This window comes from Haematobia irritans, chromosome 3 (genome assembly GCF_050003625.1).
Source record: "Haematobia irritans isolate KBUSLIRL chromosome 3, ASM5000362v1, whole genome shotgun sequence".
NCBI classification, from domain to species: domain Eukaryota; kingdom Metazoa; phylum Arthropoda; class Insecta; order Diptera; family Muscidae; genus Haematobia; species Haematobia irritans.
The window spans coordinates 169,398,713-169,422,186 of NC_134399.1; the positions used below are offsets into that span (position 1 = coordinate 169,398,713).

At 29.8% G+C, this 23,474-nt stretch overlaps 1 protein-coding gene across 1 annotated transcript in view; it reads right to left on the bottom strand.

Moving 5' to 3' along the window:
* The window catches only part of LOC142231647 (protein obstructor-E-like), a 595,922-nt gene that overhangs the window by 562,459 nt on the left and 9,989 nt on the right, over positions 1–23,474 (bottom strand). Inside the window, exon 2 of the mRNA XM_075302282.1 lies at positions 21,908–22,119. Coding sequence (XP_075158397.1) covers positions 21,908–21,959 — 52 coding nt within the window. The 5' untranslated portion in view covers positions 21,960–22,119. The remainder of the gene's footprint in view (positions 1–21,907; positions 22,120–23,474) is intronic.

The following is a 23,474-nucleotide window of genomic DNA, read 5'->3' on the forward strand; positions in this document are numbered from 1 at the left end:
TATTTTTTTAGAGAAGCCACTCTGAATTAACATCAAAATTCTGAAGTAAAGTTCAAAATATTTTGATCCAAGTGGACGAGTTATGGATTTCCAAAAGACTAAACTGAGCTGTAAATTAATTATATTTTTTAATTACATTTGTAAGCATAGCAAAATAATTTCAAATTAACAATGGCAAAATTAAAAATATTTTTTTTTGTTTTGCATAACTCTCTCCTCTAACAGAAAATCCAAATACAAAAGGGCCATGAAAAATAAATAATTCTAGGAATTTCGTATATATTTTCAATTTTATTGTCCTTCACTTAAGAATATCTTTATTTCAAGGTCTTCAATCGAAAAATATTCCAATTACTTCGCGCTATCATCGTCGTTGTTGCTGTTGTTGTTATTGTGTAATTACATTTCAAATAAACTTCGACCTCCCCCCTTTTACATTGAAATGGCGATAAAAGGACATTGTTTATGTGTCTAATGGTTGCTTGCATCCCCCAAAACCAGCTATAGGTTAAATCATTGGGTTGAACGATTGTTTTTTTTTCTTCGAATATCCATTTCCTACTATTTGGCTTTAGGGCAACCAAAACATTTTAATGATTGCAATCGTTGATGAACAACGAACTGGTCATGATCCATGGTTGTTAATGGTGGCCATAATGTAACCATTAAACGGGAAAATGACATAGAACGAAGGGTTCGACTAAATGGTGGGTGAAAGAAGTTATATGATAGGCTTGATGAATGAAACGAGTGCCAAACTGAATGTGATCCATGGAAACTCGATACATAGGCTCGATGAAGATGTTTACCCTTGGATAAAGGACACACATAATGGGAAAAAACCTATGGCTTCATTCATGTCTATTTTTCTCGAATGTCTTTAATAGAGCTTTGTTTCATTTCAATTAAAGCCGTGAAATGATCGATGGCCGGAAACAATATTGAACCGAGGGTTTCCAAAACTCCTGTTTTTGTGGCTAGTTGGTCATTCAGCAATATGGTAGCACTACATGAAATTTATTTTTAAGCATTTTTAATTCGCCGTGCCATACATCAAAATTTTATTTCTATAGAAAATTATGTAAAAATTTTATTTCTACAGAAAAATTTGTCAAAATTTTATTTCTATAGAGAATTTTCTTAACATTTTATTATATGGAAAATTTTCTGAGGTCAAAAGCCTACACTGAAAAAAAAGCATGCCCGGTTCCAAAGGTGTTTGCCCATATTCATAATAATTTACTGACAATGTATCGAATGAATTTGTATGGTAATAGTAGGTATAAAGTTTACGTTAACTTTTATGAATATGGGGGGTTGTCTTTACTTTAAAAATTTTGGTATTGATTCCGAGCCAAAGAAGCGGAGAATACTTGCTTCTAGGAAGCAAATTTTAATTGTTCGCTTTTTCAGTTTTTTTTCTTCATATGCTATCAAAGTCCTTTAAAAACGAGTTAACGACAACTTTATTTTCCAAATTAAGACTCGACTTCCAGTAGAAATTATGCTATGTTTCAAGTAAAAAACGTCTTTCAACTAAAGTGTTGAAAAACATGTCTACACTCAAAAAAAAATTTACTTGGATCCAAAGATTTTGACCTTCCCTTAAGTATTTTGGCATTGATTCCGAGCCAAAGATGCAATTTATTTAAAATAACGAAGAAATTTTTTAAAGAAATTTTACTTAATATTTTGTAAATTTCGCATCCTAAAATATAGGTTGCGTAATCCTTAATATCACGTAAATATGTTTTTAATATCACTTAAATATGTTTTTTGCTTTGTAGTCAAAGACAACAAATTTAACGTCAATTTCATTACATTTAAAGAATTTTTCTGAATTATTAAATGAAATCACTTATTATGAGGACAATATTACTTCATTGAAAAGTTTATCGACTTTTGGACAATTAAACAAACTTCATATTACATTTTTGACCTCACGACAATATTTTTTTCAGTGAACGTTGTTAGCACCTATATTTCCTGTTTATTTTCATAATTCATTATGATTGTAAATATATAAATAAATAAACAAAATTTCTCAACATTTTATATCTATAGAAAATGTTATCAAAATTTTATTTCTATAGAAAATTTTCTCCAAATTTACTTTCTACAGAAAAATTTGTCAACATTTTATTTCTATAGAAAATTTTCTCGGAATTTTATTTCTATAGAAACCTTTGTCAAAATTGTATTTCTATAGAAAATTTTGTCAAAATTGTATTTCTATAGAAAATTTTGTCAAAATTTTATTTCTACAGAAAAATTTTTCAAAATTTTATTTCTATAGAAAGTTTTTACCAAAATTTTAATTCTATAGAAAATTTTACCAACATTTTATTTCTATAGAAAATTTTACTAAAATTTTATTTCTATAGAAAATAAAATTGTCCAATTTTTGGCAAAATTTTATTTCTATAGAAAATTTTGTCAAAATTTTATTTCTATAGACAATTTTGCCAATATTTTATTTCTATAAAAAATTTTGACAAAATTTTATTTCTCTAGAAAATTTTGTCAAAATTTTATTTCTATAGGAAATTATGTCAAAATTTTACTTCTACATAAAACTTTGTCAAAATTTTAGTTCTATAAAAACATTTATTTTGTCAACATTTTATTTCTATAGAAAATTTTGTCAACATTTTATTTCTATAGAAAATTTTGTCACAATTTTATTTCTATAGAAAATTTTGTCACAATTTTATTTCTATAGAAAATTTTGTCAAAATTTTATTTCTATAGAAAATTTTGTCAAAATTTTATTTCTATAGAAAATTTTGTCAAAATTATATTTCTATAGAAAATTTTGTCAAAATTATATTCTATAGAAAATTTTGTCAAAATTATATTTTTGTAGAAAATATTGTCAAAATTTTATTTCATTAGAAAATTTTGTCAAAATTTTATTTCTATTAGAAAATTTTGACAAAATTTTATTTCTATAGAAAATTTTATTTGTATAAAAAAATTTGTCAAAATTTTATTTCTCTAAACAATTCGTCAACATTTTATTTCTATAGAAAATTTTGTCAAAATTTTATTTGTATAGAAAATTTTGTAAAAATTTTATTTCTATCGAAAATTGTGTCAAAATTTTATCTCTACAGAAAAATTTGTTAAAATGTTATTTCTGTAGAAAATTTTATTTCTATAGAAAATTTTGACAAAATTTTATTTCTATAGAAAATTTTCCCAAAATTTTATTTCTATAGAAAATTTTATCAAAATTTTTTTCTTTAGAAAATTTTGCCAACATTTTATTTTTCAAGAAAATTTGTCAAAATTTAACTTTTATAAATTTTACTTTTTTCAAAATTTTCTTTCTATAGAAAATTTTGTCAAAATTTTATTTCTATAGAAAATTTTGTCAAAATTTTATTTCTATAGAAAATGTTGCCAAAATTTTATCTCTACAGAAAAATTTGTCAAAATGTTATTTCTGTAGAAAATTTTATTTGTATAAAAAAATTTGTCAAAATTTTATTTCTCTAAAAAATTCGTCAACATTTTATTTCTATAGAAAATTTTGTCAACATTTTATTTCTATAGAAAATTTTGTCACAATTTTATTTCTATAGAAAATTTTCCCAAAATTTTATTTCTATAGAAAATTTTATCAAAATTTTTTTCTTTAGAAAATTTTGCCAAAATTTTATTTTTCAAGAAAATTTGTCAAAATTTAACTTTTATAAATTTTACTTTTTTCAAAATTTTCTTTCTATAGAAAATTTTGTCAAAATTTTATCTCCATAGAAAATATTGTGAAAATTGTATTTCTATAGAAAATTTTGTCAAAATTTTATTTCTACTGAAAAATTTGTCAAAATTTTATTTCTATAGAAAATGTTCCCAAAATTTTATTTCTATAAAAAATTTTATCAAAATTTTATTTCTTTAGAAAATTTTACCAAAATTTCATTTCTCTAGAAAAATTTGTCAAAATTTTATTTTTATAGAAAATTGTTACCAAAATTTTATTTCTATCGAAAATTTTACCAAAATTTTATTTCTCTAGAAAAATTTGTCAAACTTTTATTGCTATAGAAAATTTTACCAAAATTTTATTTCTATAGAAAATTTTGTCAACATTTTATTTCTATAGAAAATTTTATTTCTATAGAAAATTTTCTCAAAATTTTATTTCTATAGAAAATTATGTAAAAATTTTACTTCTATACAAAACTTTGTCAATTTTGTCAAAATTTTATTTCTATAGAAAATTTTCCCAAAATTTTATTTCTATAGAAAATTTTGTAAAAATTTTATTTCTACAGAAAAATTTGTCAAAATTTTATTTTTATAGAAAATTTTTACCTAAATTTTATTTTTATAGAAAATTTTACCAAAGTTTTATTTCTATAGAAAATTTTACCAAAATTTTATTTCTATACAAAAATTTGTCAAAATTTTATTTCTATAGAAAATTTTCCCAAAATTTTATTTCTATAGAAGATTTTATCACAATTTTATTTCTTTAGAAAATTTTGCCAAAATTTGATCTCCATAGAAAATATTGTCAAAATTTTATTTCTATAGAAAATTTTACCAAAATTTTATTTCTATAGAAAATTAGAATATTTTGTCAATTTTTTATTCCTACAGAAAATTTTGTCAAAAAAAAAATTTATAGAAAATTTGTAAAGTACCCCTTAGTCAGAAAGGAATATTTTGTAAAATCTACCATCACATCAAGAATTCTACTAATCTACCAAACAGTAAAAAATCTACCATTTAGAATTCTACCAACTGTGGCAATCGTGATTGATATCCGGAGATTTTGATGGCCTTGTGTGGTAGAAAAGAAGCGATGAACCTCATTTTTATTTGACGCATGCTGTGTGCGACGCTGCTGAGTTCTGTTGGAATGTTCATGATCTGCGGTCGAAATGTTTGTCTGTCCATTACTGCATTTAGAACATTTTTCCGTTAATATTCGGCGTTTATTTTGACCCCAAGGTAGATGAATGCGACCGGGGAGCAACCATCGGCCGTTACGGTGGCCCATCCCATTACCAGCAACGACGATTAAGTTCTAGTGACCAATTGAAGGTGTACATTTTTAGTTCATTTAACGAACGTAAGGAAAAACTTATTAAAATCAAGGACACTTTCTCAAAACATTGTAATTCCATGATATAAAAGAGAGTTAAATTGACCCCCGAGGTTTGCTTTGTTTTTTTTTTCTGAGCGAACAAGAACAAGAGATTTATTCACATTTAAATGCTGGACTTGCAGTTTTCCAACATAATATAAAATAATCATACGATCACGTTTGAATTCCATAACGAATAACTTTATGTTTGAAAGCAATAGCTCCAAATGCTTTTGTAAAGCTGTCTGTGGAATAAAGACGAGGGGTATAGAAATGATAGCTACCTGAAGATGGTTGCAACACACATCAGCCACCCTATGCTAAGCAAAATTCGAATTCACATTTGAAGAGCAAGAAAACTTTTAGGCTCAAAACAATATTTTTTTCAGTGCAGAAAAAAACATTTTTTTGCATGTTTATAAATTTTTCCTCAATTTTAAACTTTCCTTCCCCTCAAATCAACAACTTGAAACTTTTGCGTATATCATTCCAAAAAAAACAAACATCACAAAGCATTTCGGACTAAATCGAAAAAAAGCCACCATTTCCATTTTCGATTACAAAACTTAAATTGCAAATCTATGTCCTATCGCGAGAAACTGTTATCCTTCCGTCCTTCAATGGTTTCGGACAACTAACTTTCCTTGGTTACATCTCTCAGTTCCAGTTTCAGTTTTTTTTTTGTATTATTTTTGCCAAAAGGAAGGCCACCAAAAACTATTCGTTGGTTTGCACTAAGCGCGAAATGACTACAAGCTCAATACCAATATAACCGAATTGTTGGTTTGGTTTCGGGGAGAGTAGACAGAGAGATATAGAGCAAAATTATTTTGGTGGAAAAAATGTTTTTTTTTTTCACAAAAAATAAAACAACAAACATTTCCAAATTTTATCCTTACTTTCTGCCAAAATACTCAGGTGGTATATTCTACAGAGAAAAAAAGTTCCCATTGAGTCTTGGCCACAACACCAAAAGGAAAAACCACACAACATTGGCCACTTGGACGGAATAAATTGTAATACTACAAAACCTTCAACTCGGCCAACAAATGAGCTCAACTGAACCATTCAACCCACTCAACTTCATGTGAACTATGAATATTTGTAATGTGTATATTAGGGTATGCCGCTCTACTAGAATATTTGCTTAATTTTTGAAAAATGTTAATAAGTATGTACTTACATTTTATGTGATACAATGATGATTTTCAAGGTGTCACTTACCTACAAAAAGTTCAAAAAAAAACATTTAGTATTTTAATAAGGCAAGACAATTTAATATATGGGATAATCATTAAAATATATACAAACATAATAAATTAATAACAAAAGTATTACTAAATGAAATGTTCTTGAAATAAAAAGAAAACAAAAACACCTCTGAGTTCGGCAGAACCAAAAAAAAAATGCATCACTCGCCATAAAAGGTGGCACAAAAAGTGGCACACCTTTTCAAAAGAAAAATATATGCATTGGATGGACTTATATAAACTTTTTTGTGCCGAATAGTGAAATGACCCTTTTTAGAGTCAAATTTATACGAATCTAATAATAATTTCAACAGACATTATGGTTCGATCGCGACCCGTATTAGAATGGAAAAGCATGATTAACAAATACTCGGGATACGGCAGGATCCACATCATATGGTTGGCGGGACATGCAGAAAAAAGAAGAAACGTAAAGGCAAATGAACTGGCTAGGGCACATAGGGAAGTGAACTTAGAGAACGCAAAGAAAAAATTACGCTTCAAAATCGTGAACGGATGGTAACAATGAACGGTTGGTAACAAAAGGAAACTTTCCCGAAAAATCAAAACGGAATGTTCACCGTTTCGTCCACGAGTGTTCACGATTTCATGAACAACTTTCGTTTTTCTTTGGTCATGAAAAGTCTTGAAATATTCGTTAGACGTTCTTATGGCAACTTCGTCAGTGTTGCAATGTGCTAAGGCAACTGTTAACGCGTATGGAGCAGACAATCCGGGTTCGAGTTACGGTAACGTGTTTTTTTGTTTTTTTAATTCTTACCATTACGTTTTCAGATCATGAATGCTGTAATACAAGGAGAATGGGACGACAGTCAGGAGGGCCGTGAGGTTAATAACCGAGCATCTACACGTACGAAAAAGACTGTTTTTCATATGTTTGGATGTAAAAATTATATGTTTGGAACTCAAATATTTTAGCACAATATTTTTAAGTGCAAGCATATAATGTTCATAAACTAGCATAATATGTTTGGGACATATATGTTAATATGTTAGAACATATTATGTTTTGGGACATAAAATGTTTGCAAATATAGTATGCTTAGATGCAAACATATATTCATTTAGAAATAGCCTATAAACATATATGTGTTTAGAAAGAGAGACCTAGAGAGTATGCTGCAAGTAAAATAATGGAAGTAACCAATTGGCGCCTAAAAATATATCCACACAAAGAAAATTTCATTAAAATTGTTTACTACCAGTGAATGCCCTAAGGTGAAACATAATATGTTTGAATAATACAAACAATATTTTGTTTGGACCAATCCTGAAATATATGTGCTTGAAGCAAAATGTGTTTGGGGTATATGTTACAGAAGAGATCTTTTTTGAGGGTGTAGAATTGAGAGCACATCTGTGTCGAATAGTAGCAGCAAAGGATGCTACACGCAGTGTTGCCAGTATTTTTCTGGCTCTTGTCCCCAAACTATGATGTTTTCATCCACAAAAATCCCAAATTTCAATATAAATTCCTCACAAAAATATATTTTTGACAAGTTTAAAAAAAAAAAAATAAAGCAAACGGCTCGGCTGTAGAAAATCAGTAATAACCTAAAAATAACAATTTTGTCAAATCCAGCAAGCTGCAATAAAATCAAGATTTCGAACCACAACATCAAGAGACTGGTAACCGTCTTCCAAATGCTGGAGATATGAATTCGGTCACCTTGTATTTATGAACGAAAATTTGCTTCTAAATATTCAAGTAGTAAATTTGGGTGGTAGACACGTTGCCAAAGATGATAGAATTCTAGCAGAAATGGTAGATTTTTTATTGTTTGGTAGATTTGTAGAATTTTTGATGTTTTCGTAGATTTTGCAAATGTACTTCAAAATTTTCTATAGAAATAAACTTTTGACAAAATTTTGAGAAAATTCTGTATATGGAAAAAATGCTGAGAAAATTTTCTACATAGAAATAAAATTTTGACAAAATTTTCTATATAGAAATAAAATTTTGACAAAATTTTCTATAGAAATAAAATGTTGACAACATTTTCTAAAAGAAACCTACATTTTGGTGCGTTCACCTTTCTTGGTGTGGTATTTATAATAGATTTATCATTCCTTTCGTTATACATCTCGAGATTATCCAAATGTTCTCGTTTTTATATTGGATTCAAAATAGGCTTTCCATATCCCTTCTGTTATTTTTAATGCTTAGATATAAACGCGTATTTTGCTGCAAATCAATATCTCATTATTTTAACAAATTTAAAACTTTGGGATCCAATTCAACTTTTTTTAGTTTCTCAACTAAGCATCCCCCCAAATATCTTCAAATATTTGTATACCATTATCATTTTCATTCAAGCTAAACTAAATGATTAAAATTTTTCAAAAAATTCAAGAAATAGAATTAACATAAATCGCTTGTGTCTATTGTATCGAATTAAAATAAGGAGTATGCCACCGTGACCCCTTGCTTTCATGGTCGACAGTGAAAATTTTATTAAAAGAAAATATTTTTCGTCTTTTATGCATGGCTTAGCAAATACATAGTCAAAACCCACCACCATCATTATCTTAAAAACAAGCAATTCAATTGAATTTTCATAATTTAACAAAAAAAAAATTTAAATAAATGAAAATTTCTAACAACAACTTTATAGCTATGGGCCAAATAATCATTGAAAGAATCAACCAAATGATGTTCTACATACCAAACACCAAATTATTTTCTACATATATTCTATAAAAATAAAATTTTCACAAAATTTTCTATAGAAATAAAATTTTGATAAAAATATCTATATAAATCAAATTTTGACAAAATTTTCTATACAAATAAAATTTTGACAAAATTTTCTATAGAAATACAATTTTGACAAAATTTTCTATACAGAAATAGAATTTTGACAAAATTTTCTATACAGAAATAGAATTTTGACAAAATTTCTGAAGTAATAAAATTTGGACAAAATTTTCTATAGAAATAACATTTTGACAAAATTTTTTATAGAAATAAAAATTTGACGAAATTTTCTTTAGAAATAAAATTTTGAAAAATTTTTCTATATAAAAATAAAATTTTGAAAAAAATTTCTATAGAAATAAAATTTTGACAAAATTATTGAAGTAATAAAATTTTGACAAAATTTTCTATAGAAATAAAATTTTGAAAAATGTGCTATAGGAATAAAATTTTGATAAAATTTTCTACAGAAATAAAATTTAGAGAAAAATTTCTATAGAAATAAAATTTTGACAAAATTCTCTATACAAATAAAAATTTTACAAAATTTTCTATAGAAATAAAATTTTGACAAAAGTTTCTATAGAAATAAAATTTTGAAAAATTTTTCTATATAAAAATAAAATTTTGAAAAAATTTTCTATAGAAATACAATTTTGACAAAGTTTTCTATAGAAATAAAATTTTGACAAAATTTTCTATATAAATAAAATTTTGACAAAATTTTCTATAGAAATAAAATTTTGACAAAAATTTCTATAGAAATAAAATTTTGACAAAATTTTCTATAGAAATAAAATTTTGACAAAAATGTCTATAGAAATAAAATTTTGAAAAGTGTACTATAGAAACAAAATTTTCTTTAGAAATAAAATTTTGAAAAAAAATTATTTATAGAAATACAATTTTGGCAAAGTTTTCTATAGAAATAAAAATTTTACAAAATTGTCTATAGAAATAAAATTTTGACAAAATTTCTGAAGTAATAAAATTTTGACAAAACTTTCTATTGAAAGAAATTTTTGAAAAATGTACTATAAAATAAAATTTTGATAAAATGTACTATAGAAATAAAATTTTGATAAAATTTTCTATATAAATAAAATTTTGAGAAAATTTGCTATAGAAATAAAATTTTAACAAAAATTTTCTATAGAAATAAAATTTTGAAAAGTGTACTATAGAAATAAAATTTTGACAAAATTTTCTATAGAAATATAATTTTGAAAAACTACTACAGAAATAAAAATTTTGACAAAATTTTCTATACAGAAATAGAATTTTCACAAAATTTTCTATAGAAAAAAAAATTTCCTATATAAAAATTAAATTTTGAAAAAAAATTCTACATAAAAATAAAACTGTGACAATTTTTTTTTATAGAAATACAATTTTGACAAAATTTTCTATAGAAACAAAATTTTGACAACATTTTCTATAGAAATAAAATTTTGAAAAGTGTACTATAGAAACAAAATTTTCTTTAGAAAAAAAATTTAACAAAATTTTCTATAGAAATAAAATTTTGACAAAACTTTTGAAGTAATAAAATTTTGACAAAATTTTCTATTGAAAGAAAATTTTGAAAAATGTACTATAGCAATAGAGAAAGATTTGTCTATATAAAAATAAAATTTTGACAAAATTTTCTATAGAAATAAAATTTTGACAAAAATTTCTATAGAAATAAAATTTTTAAAAAATTTTCTATAGAAATAAAATTTTGACAAAATTTCTGAAGTAATAAAATTTTGACAAAATTTTCTATTGAAAGAAAATTTTGAAAAATGTACTATAAAAATAAAATTTTGATAAAATTTGCTATAGAAATAAAATTTAGAGAAAATTTTCTATAGAAATAAAATTTTGACAAAATTTCCTATAGATATACAATTTTGACAAAACTTTCTATAGAAATATAATATTGAAAAACTACTACAGAAATACAAATTTTGACAAAATTTTCTATAGAAATAAAAATTTTACAAAATTTTCTATAGAAATAGAATTTTGAAAAATTTTTCTATACAGAAATAGAATTTTCACAACATTTTTATAGAAAAAAAGGTTGACAAAATTCCCTATAAAAATAACATTATGGCAAATTCAATTTAAAACAAGTATATAAAGCAGTAAATTCGGCCGGGCCGAATTTTAAATACCCACCACCATGAATCAAATATGGTAGTTTACTTTGAAAACTCTTCGTCGTAGTGGGTTACTTGATAATATATCGAATTGTAGGGGGTTTGATGACAAATCTTCTCCCAAGCAAGTCAGTTCCCGAAGACAAACTTTAAAGATTCTACCTATGAGGACCAGATCAGATTCTGGATTTATGAGAACCAATTTTGTTTGAGTTTTAGAGAAATTATAAACATATCGTGTATATGATGAAATTACGCCTTGATTTAAAATCTTAAATATGTAGATTTTTCGACCATTATTTAAATACGATGAGTAAAATCTGGAAATTTTACTTTCAGTTTGAAGCAATTTTCATGATCAGTGCGCCTGCTATACCCAGAAAGAAGTGTTTTCTTTTTTGAGAAACGTAATTTTAGACAAGCAAAGTTTTCTTTTGACCCAAATTTTAGAGACAATCGTTGAATAATAGATTACTAATTTCCAGCAAATCGGATAAAAACTACGGATTCTAGAAGACCAAGAAATAAAGCCGGGAGATCGGTGTACATGGGGGCTACACCAAAACATGAACCGATAGGCACCATTTGCTACTCACATATTTGCGATCTTAAAATACCCCCAAATTTTCAATTTCAAACAAATCGGCTAGAAAATATAGTCTCCAGACGTCCAAGAAGTAAAAATCGAGAGATCAGTCTATATGGGGGCTATACCAAAAAATGGGCACCGTTTTCGGCACACCTTTTCGGCACTCCTTTTTATGGTCCCAAAAGAACTCTAGATTTTTCAATTTCAGGAAAATCGGATAGAAAATATAGTTTCTAGAAGCCCAAGAAGCAAAATCGGGAGATCAGTCTCTATGGGGGCTATATCAAAACATCGACCGATGAGCACTATTTTCGGCACACCTTTTCATGGTCCTCAACTACCTCTAGATTTCCAATTTCAGGCAAATCGGATGGTAAATATAGTTTCTAGAAGCCCTAGAAGCAAAATCGGGATATCGGTCTATATGGGGGCTATACCAAAACATGGACAGATGGGCACCATTTTCGGCACACCTTTTTATGGTCCTCAAATACCTCTATACTTCCAATTTCAGGCAAATTGGATAAAAACTACGGTTTTTATAGGCCCAAGACTCCAAATCGGGAGGTTGGTTTATATGGGGGCTATATCAAAACATGGACCGATGGACACCATTTTCGACACACCTCCTTATGGTCCTAAAATACCTCTAGATTTTCAATTTCAGTCAAATCGGATAGAAAATACTGTTTCTAGACGCCTAAGAAGCAAAATCGGGAGATCGGTCTATATGGGGGCTCTACCAAAACACGGACCGATACGGACCATTTTCGACACACCTCTTTATGGTCCCAAAATACCTCTGGATTTCCAATTTCAGGCAAATCTGATAAAAACTACGGTTTTTATAGGCCCAAGGCCCCAAATCGGGAGGTCGGTTTATATGGGGACTATATCAAAACTTGGACCGATATAGCCCATCTTCGAACTTGACCTGCCTGCAAACAAAAAACTAATCTGTGCCAAATTTTGGGACGATAGCGCCATTATTGAAGGCTGTAGCGTGATTACAACAGACAGACAGACAGACAGACAGACGGACAGACGGACATGCTTATATCGTCTTAGAATTTCTCACTGATCAAGAATATATATACTTTATATAGTCGGAAATCGATATTTCGATGTGTTACAAACGGAATGACAAACTTATTATACCCCCGTCACCATTTTATGGTGGTGGGTATAAAAAAAATCTATATAGAAATAAAATTGTGACAATTTTTTTTATAGAAATACAATTTTGACAAAATTTTCTATATAAATAACATTATGACAAATTTTTCTACAAATAAAATTGTGACAAAATTTTCTATAGAAATAAAATTGTGACAAAATTTTCTATAGAAATAAAAAATTTTTAAAAAAGATTAAACCAATTTCTTGAAAACATCCCCACAAAAATCCCCAAATTTATGAAAATTCCCTACCAAATCCCCAAGTCCCCAACTCAGAAATTTCGTCCCCATTCACGAAAAGATATCCCGAAATTGGGGATATCCCCAATACTGGCAACACTGGCTGCACGTAGGGCGTATTTTGATGATAATGAGACTTGGAACCTTTGTCACTACCCAGTCTTTACTACTTAACAATATCGATAATAAAGAGGTTATTCGGGATCTGGCACAGCTTGAAAAACTGGGACTGGAAACAAATTTGAGAATTCGTTAAGGACACAGAGTTCCTTGAATAAAAGAAAGCTACGATGGAAGTAAAAAGTTAAAGAGCACAACAAGTTTATCTTATCTGAGGAGAAAACCACTGTACTACGAGTACTAGACTAATTAAAAAGCTGAATCATAGTATGGACTTATAATGAAACTATATTAAAAAATAAATCACCAATTTCACAAAATGTTAGTTCTCCTTTTGTAGACTTACTACGAGGTGTTTGCCACAACGATTTCCTCCGTCATATCCTAATGTTTTATTGCCCCTTCAGTTCGTATCACAAATCCACTGAAATGTTCAGTGTTTACCTCAGTGCCAGGGATATGAGTACATAGGACAAAAAGATCAGCAACCACAGCACTATATGTTTGGAATATACCAATATTTACATGACGAAAATATGATTAAAATGATGCTAAATTTGAGGAAACCCGGTTTTCTTCATATTAATGAGAGAGAAGTTCACCAATGTGGTATCACAATTGACTGAATAGTCTAAGTGAGCCTCAAATACCGGGATGCCACTATACCTAACCTAACCTTCATATTAATGAATGCGTTGTTATCAGTGACTAAAAATCTCATGTTCAGTTGTAAATTCTTATGCCCCGAGAAGAAATCAATTTTAGTAAAATTCCATTGCTTATTCTAGTTAATGAACTATTTCTAACTGCTTTCTGTTTAGGATGTTTTACTGGAACAAGTAAATTTTATTATTTTACACAGAAATTTAATTTAATAGAAATAAAGTGAATAAACTAAATTGATGAACATTTTTTCCTTTAGTTTCGAGGGCATTTTTTTTCAGGGTGTACACGCAAAGGAGGCGCTAATGCCAACTGAACTTTATTTTAGTTCCTGAAGATTAGTTGATTTTAGTTAAATTTTGCCCAAAATTAGCAAATGTTCCTTCTTTGAATAATTTTTTTACTAACTATACAAATATAGTGTAAAATTTTACTTAAAAAATAAAATAGTTCATATTTTCCTAAAATGGAAGAAGTTCGCTTAAATTGAGTTCATAAGTCTCTCAAATGAATAACTTTTGCTAAAATTTTACATGGCTTGAACTTCGTACAGCGCTAAAGACATTTTAACGATTTTTAAATCCAATTTTTATACCCACCACCATAGAATGGTGACCGGGGTATAATAAATTTGTCATTCCGTTTGTAACATATCGAAATATCGATTTCCGACTATATAAAGTATATATATTCTTGATCAGGAAGTAATTCTAAGAAGATATAGCCATGTCCGTATGTCTGTCTGTATGTTGTAATCACGCTACAGTAGTCAATAATAATGAAGTAATCGTGCGGAAATTTTGCACAAACTCGTCTTTTGTATGCAGGCAGGTCAAGTTCGAAGATGGGCTATATCGGTTCAGGTTTTGATATAGTCCCCATATAAACCGACCTCCCGATTTGGAGTCTTAGGCTTATAGAAACCGTAGTTTTTATCCAATATGCCTGAAATTTGAAATCTAGAAGTATTTTAGGACCATAAAGATGTGTGCCGAAAACGGTGAGAATCGGTCCATGTTTTGATATAGCTTCCATATATCGGTATATATCACGATTTTACTTCTTAGGCTTCTAAAATTTGTAGTTTTTATCAAATTTGCCTGAAATTGAAATTTAGAGGTATTGTGGGGTCACAACTACGTGTGTCGAAAATGACGTGTATGGGTCCATGTTTTGATATAGCCCCCATATAGATCGATCTCCCGATTTGGGGTCTTGGGCTTATAGAAACCGTAGTTTTCATCCAATAAGCCTGAAATTTGAAATCTTGACGTCCTAAAATCTTGAAATCCTAAAATAGACCATAAAAAACGCGTATTTTGCTGCAAATTAATATCTGATTATTTTAACAAATTTAAAACTTTGGGATCCACTTCAACTTTTTTTAGTTTCTCAACTAAGCATCCCACCAAATATCTTCAAATATTTGTACACCATTATCATTTTCATTCAAGCTAAACTAAATAATTAAAATTTTCCAAAAATTCAAGAAATACGATTAACACAAATCGCCTGTCTATTGTATCGAATTAAATTAAGGGGTATGCCACCGTGACCCCTTGCTTTCATGGTCGACAGCGAAAATTTTATTAAAAGAAAATATTTTTCGTCTTTTATGCATGGCTTAGCAAATACATAGTCAAAAACCACCACCATCATTATCTTAAAAACAAGCAATTCAATTGAATTTTCATAATTTAACAAAAAAATGTAAATAAATGAAAATTTCTAACAACAACTTTATAGCTATGGGCCAAATAATCATTGAAAGAATCAACCAAATGCTTGGCAAAATTACGAAGAAAATAAAATGCTCAATTTTGTAATCAACGGAATGACTTCAAACCGAAAGAGATGTAACGAATAAAAGTTTTTCTTTAATTTTCTACACTCATCGAATATGGCGACGAGGGCTTAAGTTTGCTCAGCTGTGAAATAAGATGCTGTTGATTATTTCGAAGATGAAAATACTGTTTTTTTTTTTTTGACAATGAATTTGGTGCTGGTGAAATTGGGACTAAGAAGTAGTCTGCTTACTATTACTGAATTTCAATTCAAATGATCGGATCAGAAACCTAAAATTTGTTGGTTAATATATTTGCTACATATTTCGAATACATTTAAAACAGTACATGATTGCAAGGTGTATGTTATAAACGCATCCTTTTGATCTTAGCCGGTAGCCAAACTAGGTTCACTACCGCCGGTGGGCCAAAAAAATTATTTTTAATATTTTTTGCCTTATATTATTAACACTGTGACGCAATATTCAACTTTTTGAATCCAAACAAAAAATCACTTATCCCAGCCGAAAGTACTCGATGAGAGGAGAAAAGTAATTTCCGGATTTTGCTAGATTGGTTGCCGTTCGTCTTTTATGGGCCTCTAAAGTTTTGTCGTCAAATTCGATTTTCAGCAATTTTTTGCCACAGCTCGAAAAATGCTGTGAATTTATTTTTGAGGTATTCAGCAAAGTTGTAGTTCTTGACCCGGCTAACAAAAAAGCTATTCGGAAAATTTTCATCTTCATGTTCAAAATTGCAAATATGTCGAAAAAATTACCTTGTTTAACACCGTTCTTTTTTCGAAGAAATGTAGCCTATAAAATTATGAACAACTTTTTAGTACATACCAACTTCATACGACCATTCCTTGATACTCCTTTGGCAATTTTATTTTTTAATTTTCGTTTTTTTGTATACGAAACAACAAAACAAATGCGTATTTATAAAATTTTTGTTGTTAAAAATGAAAATTAATCACATATGAACTTGGCATGTACTAGAATAGACTACATTTATTCCCTCAACTGTTTGGTAAAAATTAATTTAATAGAACTGTAGTCGAAAAACGGTGATAAAAGTGGTACTTTTTGTCGACATATTAAATTGGTTTAATGTACAACTATATTTTGATGCTGTAGAATGTTATTACTTAAAATAAATCCTGAAAATTTCGGTATCCCGAAAAAAAAAATCCCGGGATCCCGTGATTCTATATTTTGAAATCCTGGATCCCGGAATTTATAAAAATCGATCCCGAATGTCAGCCCTAGTCCTTACAGAGCTTACCTCAGCCTACGTGAAAACCTCGTTGCACGGTCCCACGAAAGTCGGATTGCATATTACTTTTTATACCCTGTGCCACACTGAGGAACAGGGTATTATAAGTTAGTGCATATGTTACGGTCCCAGACTTTTTCAAAGTTTCCTTAAAATTGCTTCAGATTTAAACGTTTCCCATATTTATACCCTGCTCCACACTGTGGAACAGGGTATTATAAGTTAGTGCATATGTTTGCAACACCCAGAAGGAGACGAGATAGACACATGGAGTCTTTGGCAAAAATGCTCAGGGTGGGCTCCTGAGTCGATATAGCCATGTCCGTCTGTCCGCCTGTCCGTGAACACATTTTTGTAATCAAAGTCTAGGTCGCAGGTTTAGTCCAATCGACTTCAAATTTGGCACAAGTATGTGTTTTGGCTCAGAATAGATCCCTATTGATTTTGGAACAAATCGGTTCAGATTTAGATAAAGCTCCCATATATATATTTTGCCCGATATGGACTTATATGGCCCCAGAAGCCAGAGTTTTACCCTAATTTACTTAAAATTTTGCACAAGAAGAACAATTAGTACTATAGTCAAGTGTGCCAAAATGTATTGAAATCGGTTCAGATTTAGATATAGCTCCCATATATATCTTTCGCCCGATATGGACTAATACGGTCCCAGAAGCCAGAGATTTACCCCAATTTGGTTGAAATTTTGCACTAGGAGTACAATTAGTAGGGTAGTCAAATGTGCCAAATTTTATTGAAATCGGTTCAGATTTAGATATAGCTCCCATATATAGCTTTCGGCCGATTTACACTCATATGACCACAGAGGTCATATGAGTGTAAATCGGACCGATTTAGTTGAAATTTTGCACAGGGAGTAGAATTAGCATTGTAGCTATCCGTGCAAAATTTGGTTGAAATCGGTTCAGACTTAGATATAGCTCCAATATATAGCTTTCGGCCGATTTACACTCATATGACCACAGAGGCCAATTTGTTGGTCCGATTTAGTTGAAATTTTGCACAGGGAGTAGAATTAGCATTGTAGCTATGCGTGCCAAATTTGGTTGAAATCGGTTCAGATTTGGATATATATCCCATATATAGCTTTCGCCCGATTTACACTCATATGACCACAGAGGCCAATTCTTATCTCCGATGTAGTTGAAATTTTGCACAGGGAGTAGAATTAGCATTGTTACTATGCGTGCCAAATTTTGTTGAAATCGGTTCAGATTTGGATATATCTCCCATATATAGCTTTCGCCCGATTTACACTCATATGACCACAGAGGCCAATTTTTTGCTCCGATTTAGTTGAAATTTTGCACAGGGAGTAGAATTAGCATTGTAGCTATGCGTGCCAAATTTGGTTGAAATCGGTTCAGATTTGGATATATCTCCCATATATAGCTTTCGCCCGATTTACACTCATATGACCACAGAGGCCAATTTTTAACTCCGATATAGTTGAAATTTTGCACATGGAGTAGAATTAGCATTGTAGCTATGCGTGCCAAATTTGGTTGAAATCGGTTCAGATTTAGATATATCTCCCATATATATGTTTTTCTGATTTCGACAAAAATGGTCAAAATACCAACATTTTCCTTGTAAAATCGCCACTGCTTAGTCGAAAAGTTGTAAAAATGACTCTAATTTTCCTAAACTTCTAATACGTATATATCGAGCGATAAATCATAAATAAACTTTTTCGAAGTTTCCTTAAAATTGCTTCAGATTTAAACGTTTCCCATATTTTTTTACTAACATTGTGTTCCACCCTAGTGCATTAGCCGACTTAAATTTTGAGTCTATAGATTTGTAGAAGTCTATCAAATTCTGTCTAGATCGAGTGATATTTAAATGTATGTATTTGGGACAAACCTTTATATATAGCCGATACCTATCACATCCGTCAACACATTTGACGGATGTGATGGGTATCGAAAATTTAGATCTACAAAGTGGTGCAGGGTATAATATAGTCGGCCCCGCCCGACTTTAGACTTTCCTTACTTGTTTTTTACTAACATTGTGTTCCACCCTAGTGCATTAGCCGACTTAAATTTTGAGTCTATAGTTTTTGTAGAAGTCTATCAAATTCTGTCCAGATCAAGTGATGTTTAAATGTATGTATTTGGGACAAACCTTTATATAGTCCCCAACACATTACACGGATGTAGTATGGTATCGAAAATTTAGATCTACAAAGTGTGCAGCGTATAATATAGTCGGCCCCGCCCGACTTTTGGCTTTCCTTACAGTGTTGCCAATTTGGTGCTTTAAGCACCAAATTTAGTGCTTTTTGATGTACACACAGAAAACAAATTCGTTGCCTCAACCGAATTATTTGCCAACCGAAAGCAGGTGGTTCCATCAACTATCAATGATATCTGTCAGCACAACTAACATTTGACAATTGTAACTACATGGTAGTATGTTGGATCAACTTTGCATTGGTTGTCGCAATTTCATATTAATTGTTTTGTTTGTTGGTGCAACCGCCCTCGATTTTCTTTACTATTATCCTAACCAACTTCCAATATCAAATGAAAGGGCAGATTATATTGAGATTTTATTAATTTATTACAAGATTTACAATCATAATAAACTACGAAGATAAATACAAAAGGTGCTAACAACAAAGGCTTTTGATCTACATATATGTGAGATCAATTTACATTACAATTTACAATTTTTTATAGGTAATGTTCGTATACCAATGACAGGTTATTAGGTTGCAATTATGTGGTCGAACTACAGAACCTAATTCAATATATACTTGCCAGAAATTTCTTCCTTAAGCCTCTATATATAAATACAAATCGACTTACAGGACGAGTGTATTCTTAATACAATAAAAAAAGCTCGCTTGCCGTAAAAAGTATTTGTGTTTGTTGGTGTATGAAGCCTGCAATTTTTATGGAAACTTTTGTAATATTCCTTTTTTATAAATCGGTGCGAAATTTACATGAAGGCAACTTCTTTTCTATGGGATAAAATTTATTCAATGTATTGCGGACTATTATCAAGTAAATGCTGTTCTCCGTTTTGCAAATTTTGTAGCGTCATACCATTTACCATGTCGATGTTGATATAAATATTTATTTGTTGCAACAACTACCTTACGCCCGTCCTATAATTGAACTAAGATTCTATTAGTATACTCAACTTTTGGTTGTACCAACCATTTGTTGATTCCCATGATGTAGGTCTCACTATGCTGGTGGTTAGCTCAACAATTTTATGCAGCATAAAATCAAATTTATCGGCATTGGTTATTGTAACCAATTGAATGGTTATGGGAATTTCGTTTTGATCCTGTGAACTTTTTTATGGTCGTGTTGAATGTATAATGGGGAAAATAATCAAAACATTGTTCTTGTAACAAACAATAAGTTACTGACATCATTTCCTCATTGTAATTATCGAATTGCAACCAACCATTTCCAACTTGGTGCTTTCTGGCATTTTCATTTAGTGCTTTTGGTGCTTTTTTTATTTTGAACAGTATTAAGTTTAATTGATACAAAAATTTTGATTAGACTTTCAAGAGCCGAAGAAACTCAAATTTATTGTCAAATATAGAATTTGATTGTTATGAAGTTGGTATTGATTATTTTTAATTAATATTGTTGCTTAGGGTATTCTGTTGGAAAGTCGAGCGATGAGTGTCGAATTTTTGAATTTGGTAAAGATGTCATTAAAAACGTTAAATTCACAAAAGCACGCACAACTGAAATAAGCAATAGACTCTTTCCATATATTAATATTTTGAAAGTTGAAAATAATCACTGATCAAAATGAATTGGACGAAAGCATTTAAACGGATCAAGGTGTATACTTGAATAGCGGTTCCTAATGGTGAGTACTAAGTTTGAGTTTTGCCGCTAAAGTGAAAACTATATCAGTAAAAATGGGCATAAAATTATGTATATTTGCTGCAAATTTTATTATAACTTGATGGGGAATAGCCAAAAGCAAATTTTCACAAAGTTTGTATTCCTTAAAACGATTTATTAAAGAAAAGTAGTTGTGAAAAAATGACTATTTTACGATCGGCTAAACTCGATCGTAATACCCACCTTAACTTCTTAAAATTCAATTCACAAAAGTTCTATAATACATCTTCGGAAGTTTTGTTTTGTTTTTTTTTTTTATTTTTTATTTTTATAGTAGAGCATTTAATTTTCGATTTTGTGGTGGAAGGTGGTATGTTAGAATTTATAATATATTTTTGGTGCTTTTTCGCCTTGAGGAGTTGGCAACACTGTTTCCTTATTTGTTAAATATGTATCCAGTGTAACCATACAATAACATAAAACAAAAACGATAATCAGATAGTGCACACAACTAAACATTATTCGTTATCAATCTGTTCGTGTTGGGAAAATAATATGTAATTTTCAATAAACAATCACTTATTTCAATTTACCAATTTCCTCTCTAAACAATCTCCAATGAATTTTAATTATGTACTAGGAGACCTTGAACATGGAAATGAGAAAAAACTCGTGTAAGGGTTAAGTAATGCACTAAGGAATTGAAAATTCATAGCACCATTCTATTATAAACGAAATAATTAATATTCCCAAAAATATTCATGGCACGTACAATGCATTACTGGATATACGAAAAAACAGTACCTGCACAACCAAAAATAGAGTGTTGAGCGTTGATGAGAACTCATACTTCCCGTAAAAACGGGTAAATTCATATGTATGTGAGTGCGTACCTAAAATACTCAAATCACTCATCAACAGGTCAATGGCTCCCAATTCAAAATAAATTTATTTGTAGTATTCACTCACTTGTTTACACGATAGTTTACTTACCAATTAAAAATGTTGCCAATACAGCTGTTGTTTTGAAATGTTGCAGCATCATGTTGACTCTGATGGTAGAGTTGTTTATTCACTTCGATGGGTTTTGGAAAATGCAATCAGTTTTGTTGTCAGGACTTTGAAGTTAGACAATGCACGCACATGTACCTCTTAACACAGTTTTAGCAAAAGTATTACACGCACCGATAGTTAACTGAAACAAACTGCAAAAGAAAAATGGATAAAACGAGAAATAAGTATTACAAGACACACACACAAAAGACCATATAAACACATATTATCGATTTCAAATCGGAATGTCGTTATGCCAAACTGATAACGGTAGAAATAAGATGAAATTGATTGAATCGAAATATACAAATACATAATGAAAAAACAGTTGCACAATTGTTTTGTATTGGATTCATAAATATTAAATAGTAACTTTCACAATATATGACTAACATAGATTCATACGACATGTACAATTGCTCTATAGTAAACTTTATTATGGAACAAATCGTGCTTGATACACTCAAAAAATGTGAACCCTATATGGCACAAAAGCCAATTTAATTCAACACTGAAAAAAAACAACCTCGGTTTCAAAGATTTTGTCTTTACACAAATAATGTTGGTATTGATTCCGAGCCAAAAAAGTGGAGAATTGAAAAACACTGGAAAAAAATATTGTCGTGACGCCACAGATTTCATGTCGTTAAAATACGAATGCGAATTTTGCTTGGCATAGAAGAAGCATTTCTCTAATATAAAGTTTTTCCTTGTCCAAAAGTTCTTGAAGACGTTTCGTCCTTATAGTTAAGTGATTCGACTTGAAAATGGGTATCTTAACAGGAAAGTAAATTTCGTTTGACTAAGGTTTAAGTTGTCGGTAACACGTTTTTAAAGGACTTCGATAACACATGAAGAAAAACAAGTATATACGGCCGTAAGTTCCGCCAGGCCGAACCTTATGAACCCTCCACCATGGATTGCGTAGAAACTTCTACGAAACTGTCATCCACAATCGAATTAATTGGGTTGTGGTATCTTAAAACTTCTTAACATCGTTTTGTGAGTTAGTCCATACGTGGTATATATTAGACAAAAAAGGTATGTATAGGTAAGTCTACAAATAATTACGAATCGATATGGACTTTTGCACGGTACGTAGAGAGCCAGAATTGAAATATAGGGGTCGCTTATATGTGGGCTATATACAATTATGAACTTGATATGGACCAATTTTTGTGTGATTGAGGATCTATTTATCTGAGGGCTACATATAACTATAGACCGATATGGACCTTGTTAGGCATGGTTGTTAACGGCCATATACTAGCACAATGTACCAAATTTCAACTGACTCGGATGAAATTTGCTCCTCCAAGTGGCTCCAAAACCAAATCTCGGGATCGGTTTATATGGGGGCTATATATGATTATGTACTGATATGGACCACTTTTGGCATGGTTGTTAAATATCATATACTAACATCACGTACCAAATTTCAACCGAATCGGATGAATTTTGCTCTTCCAAGGGGCTCCGGAGGTCAAATCTGAGGATCGGTTTATAT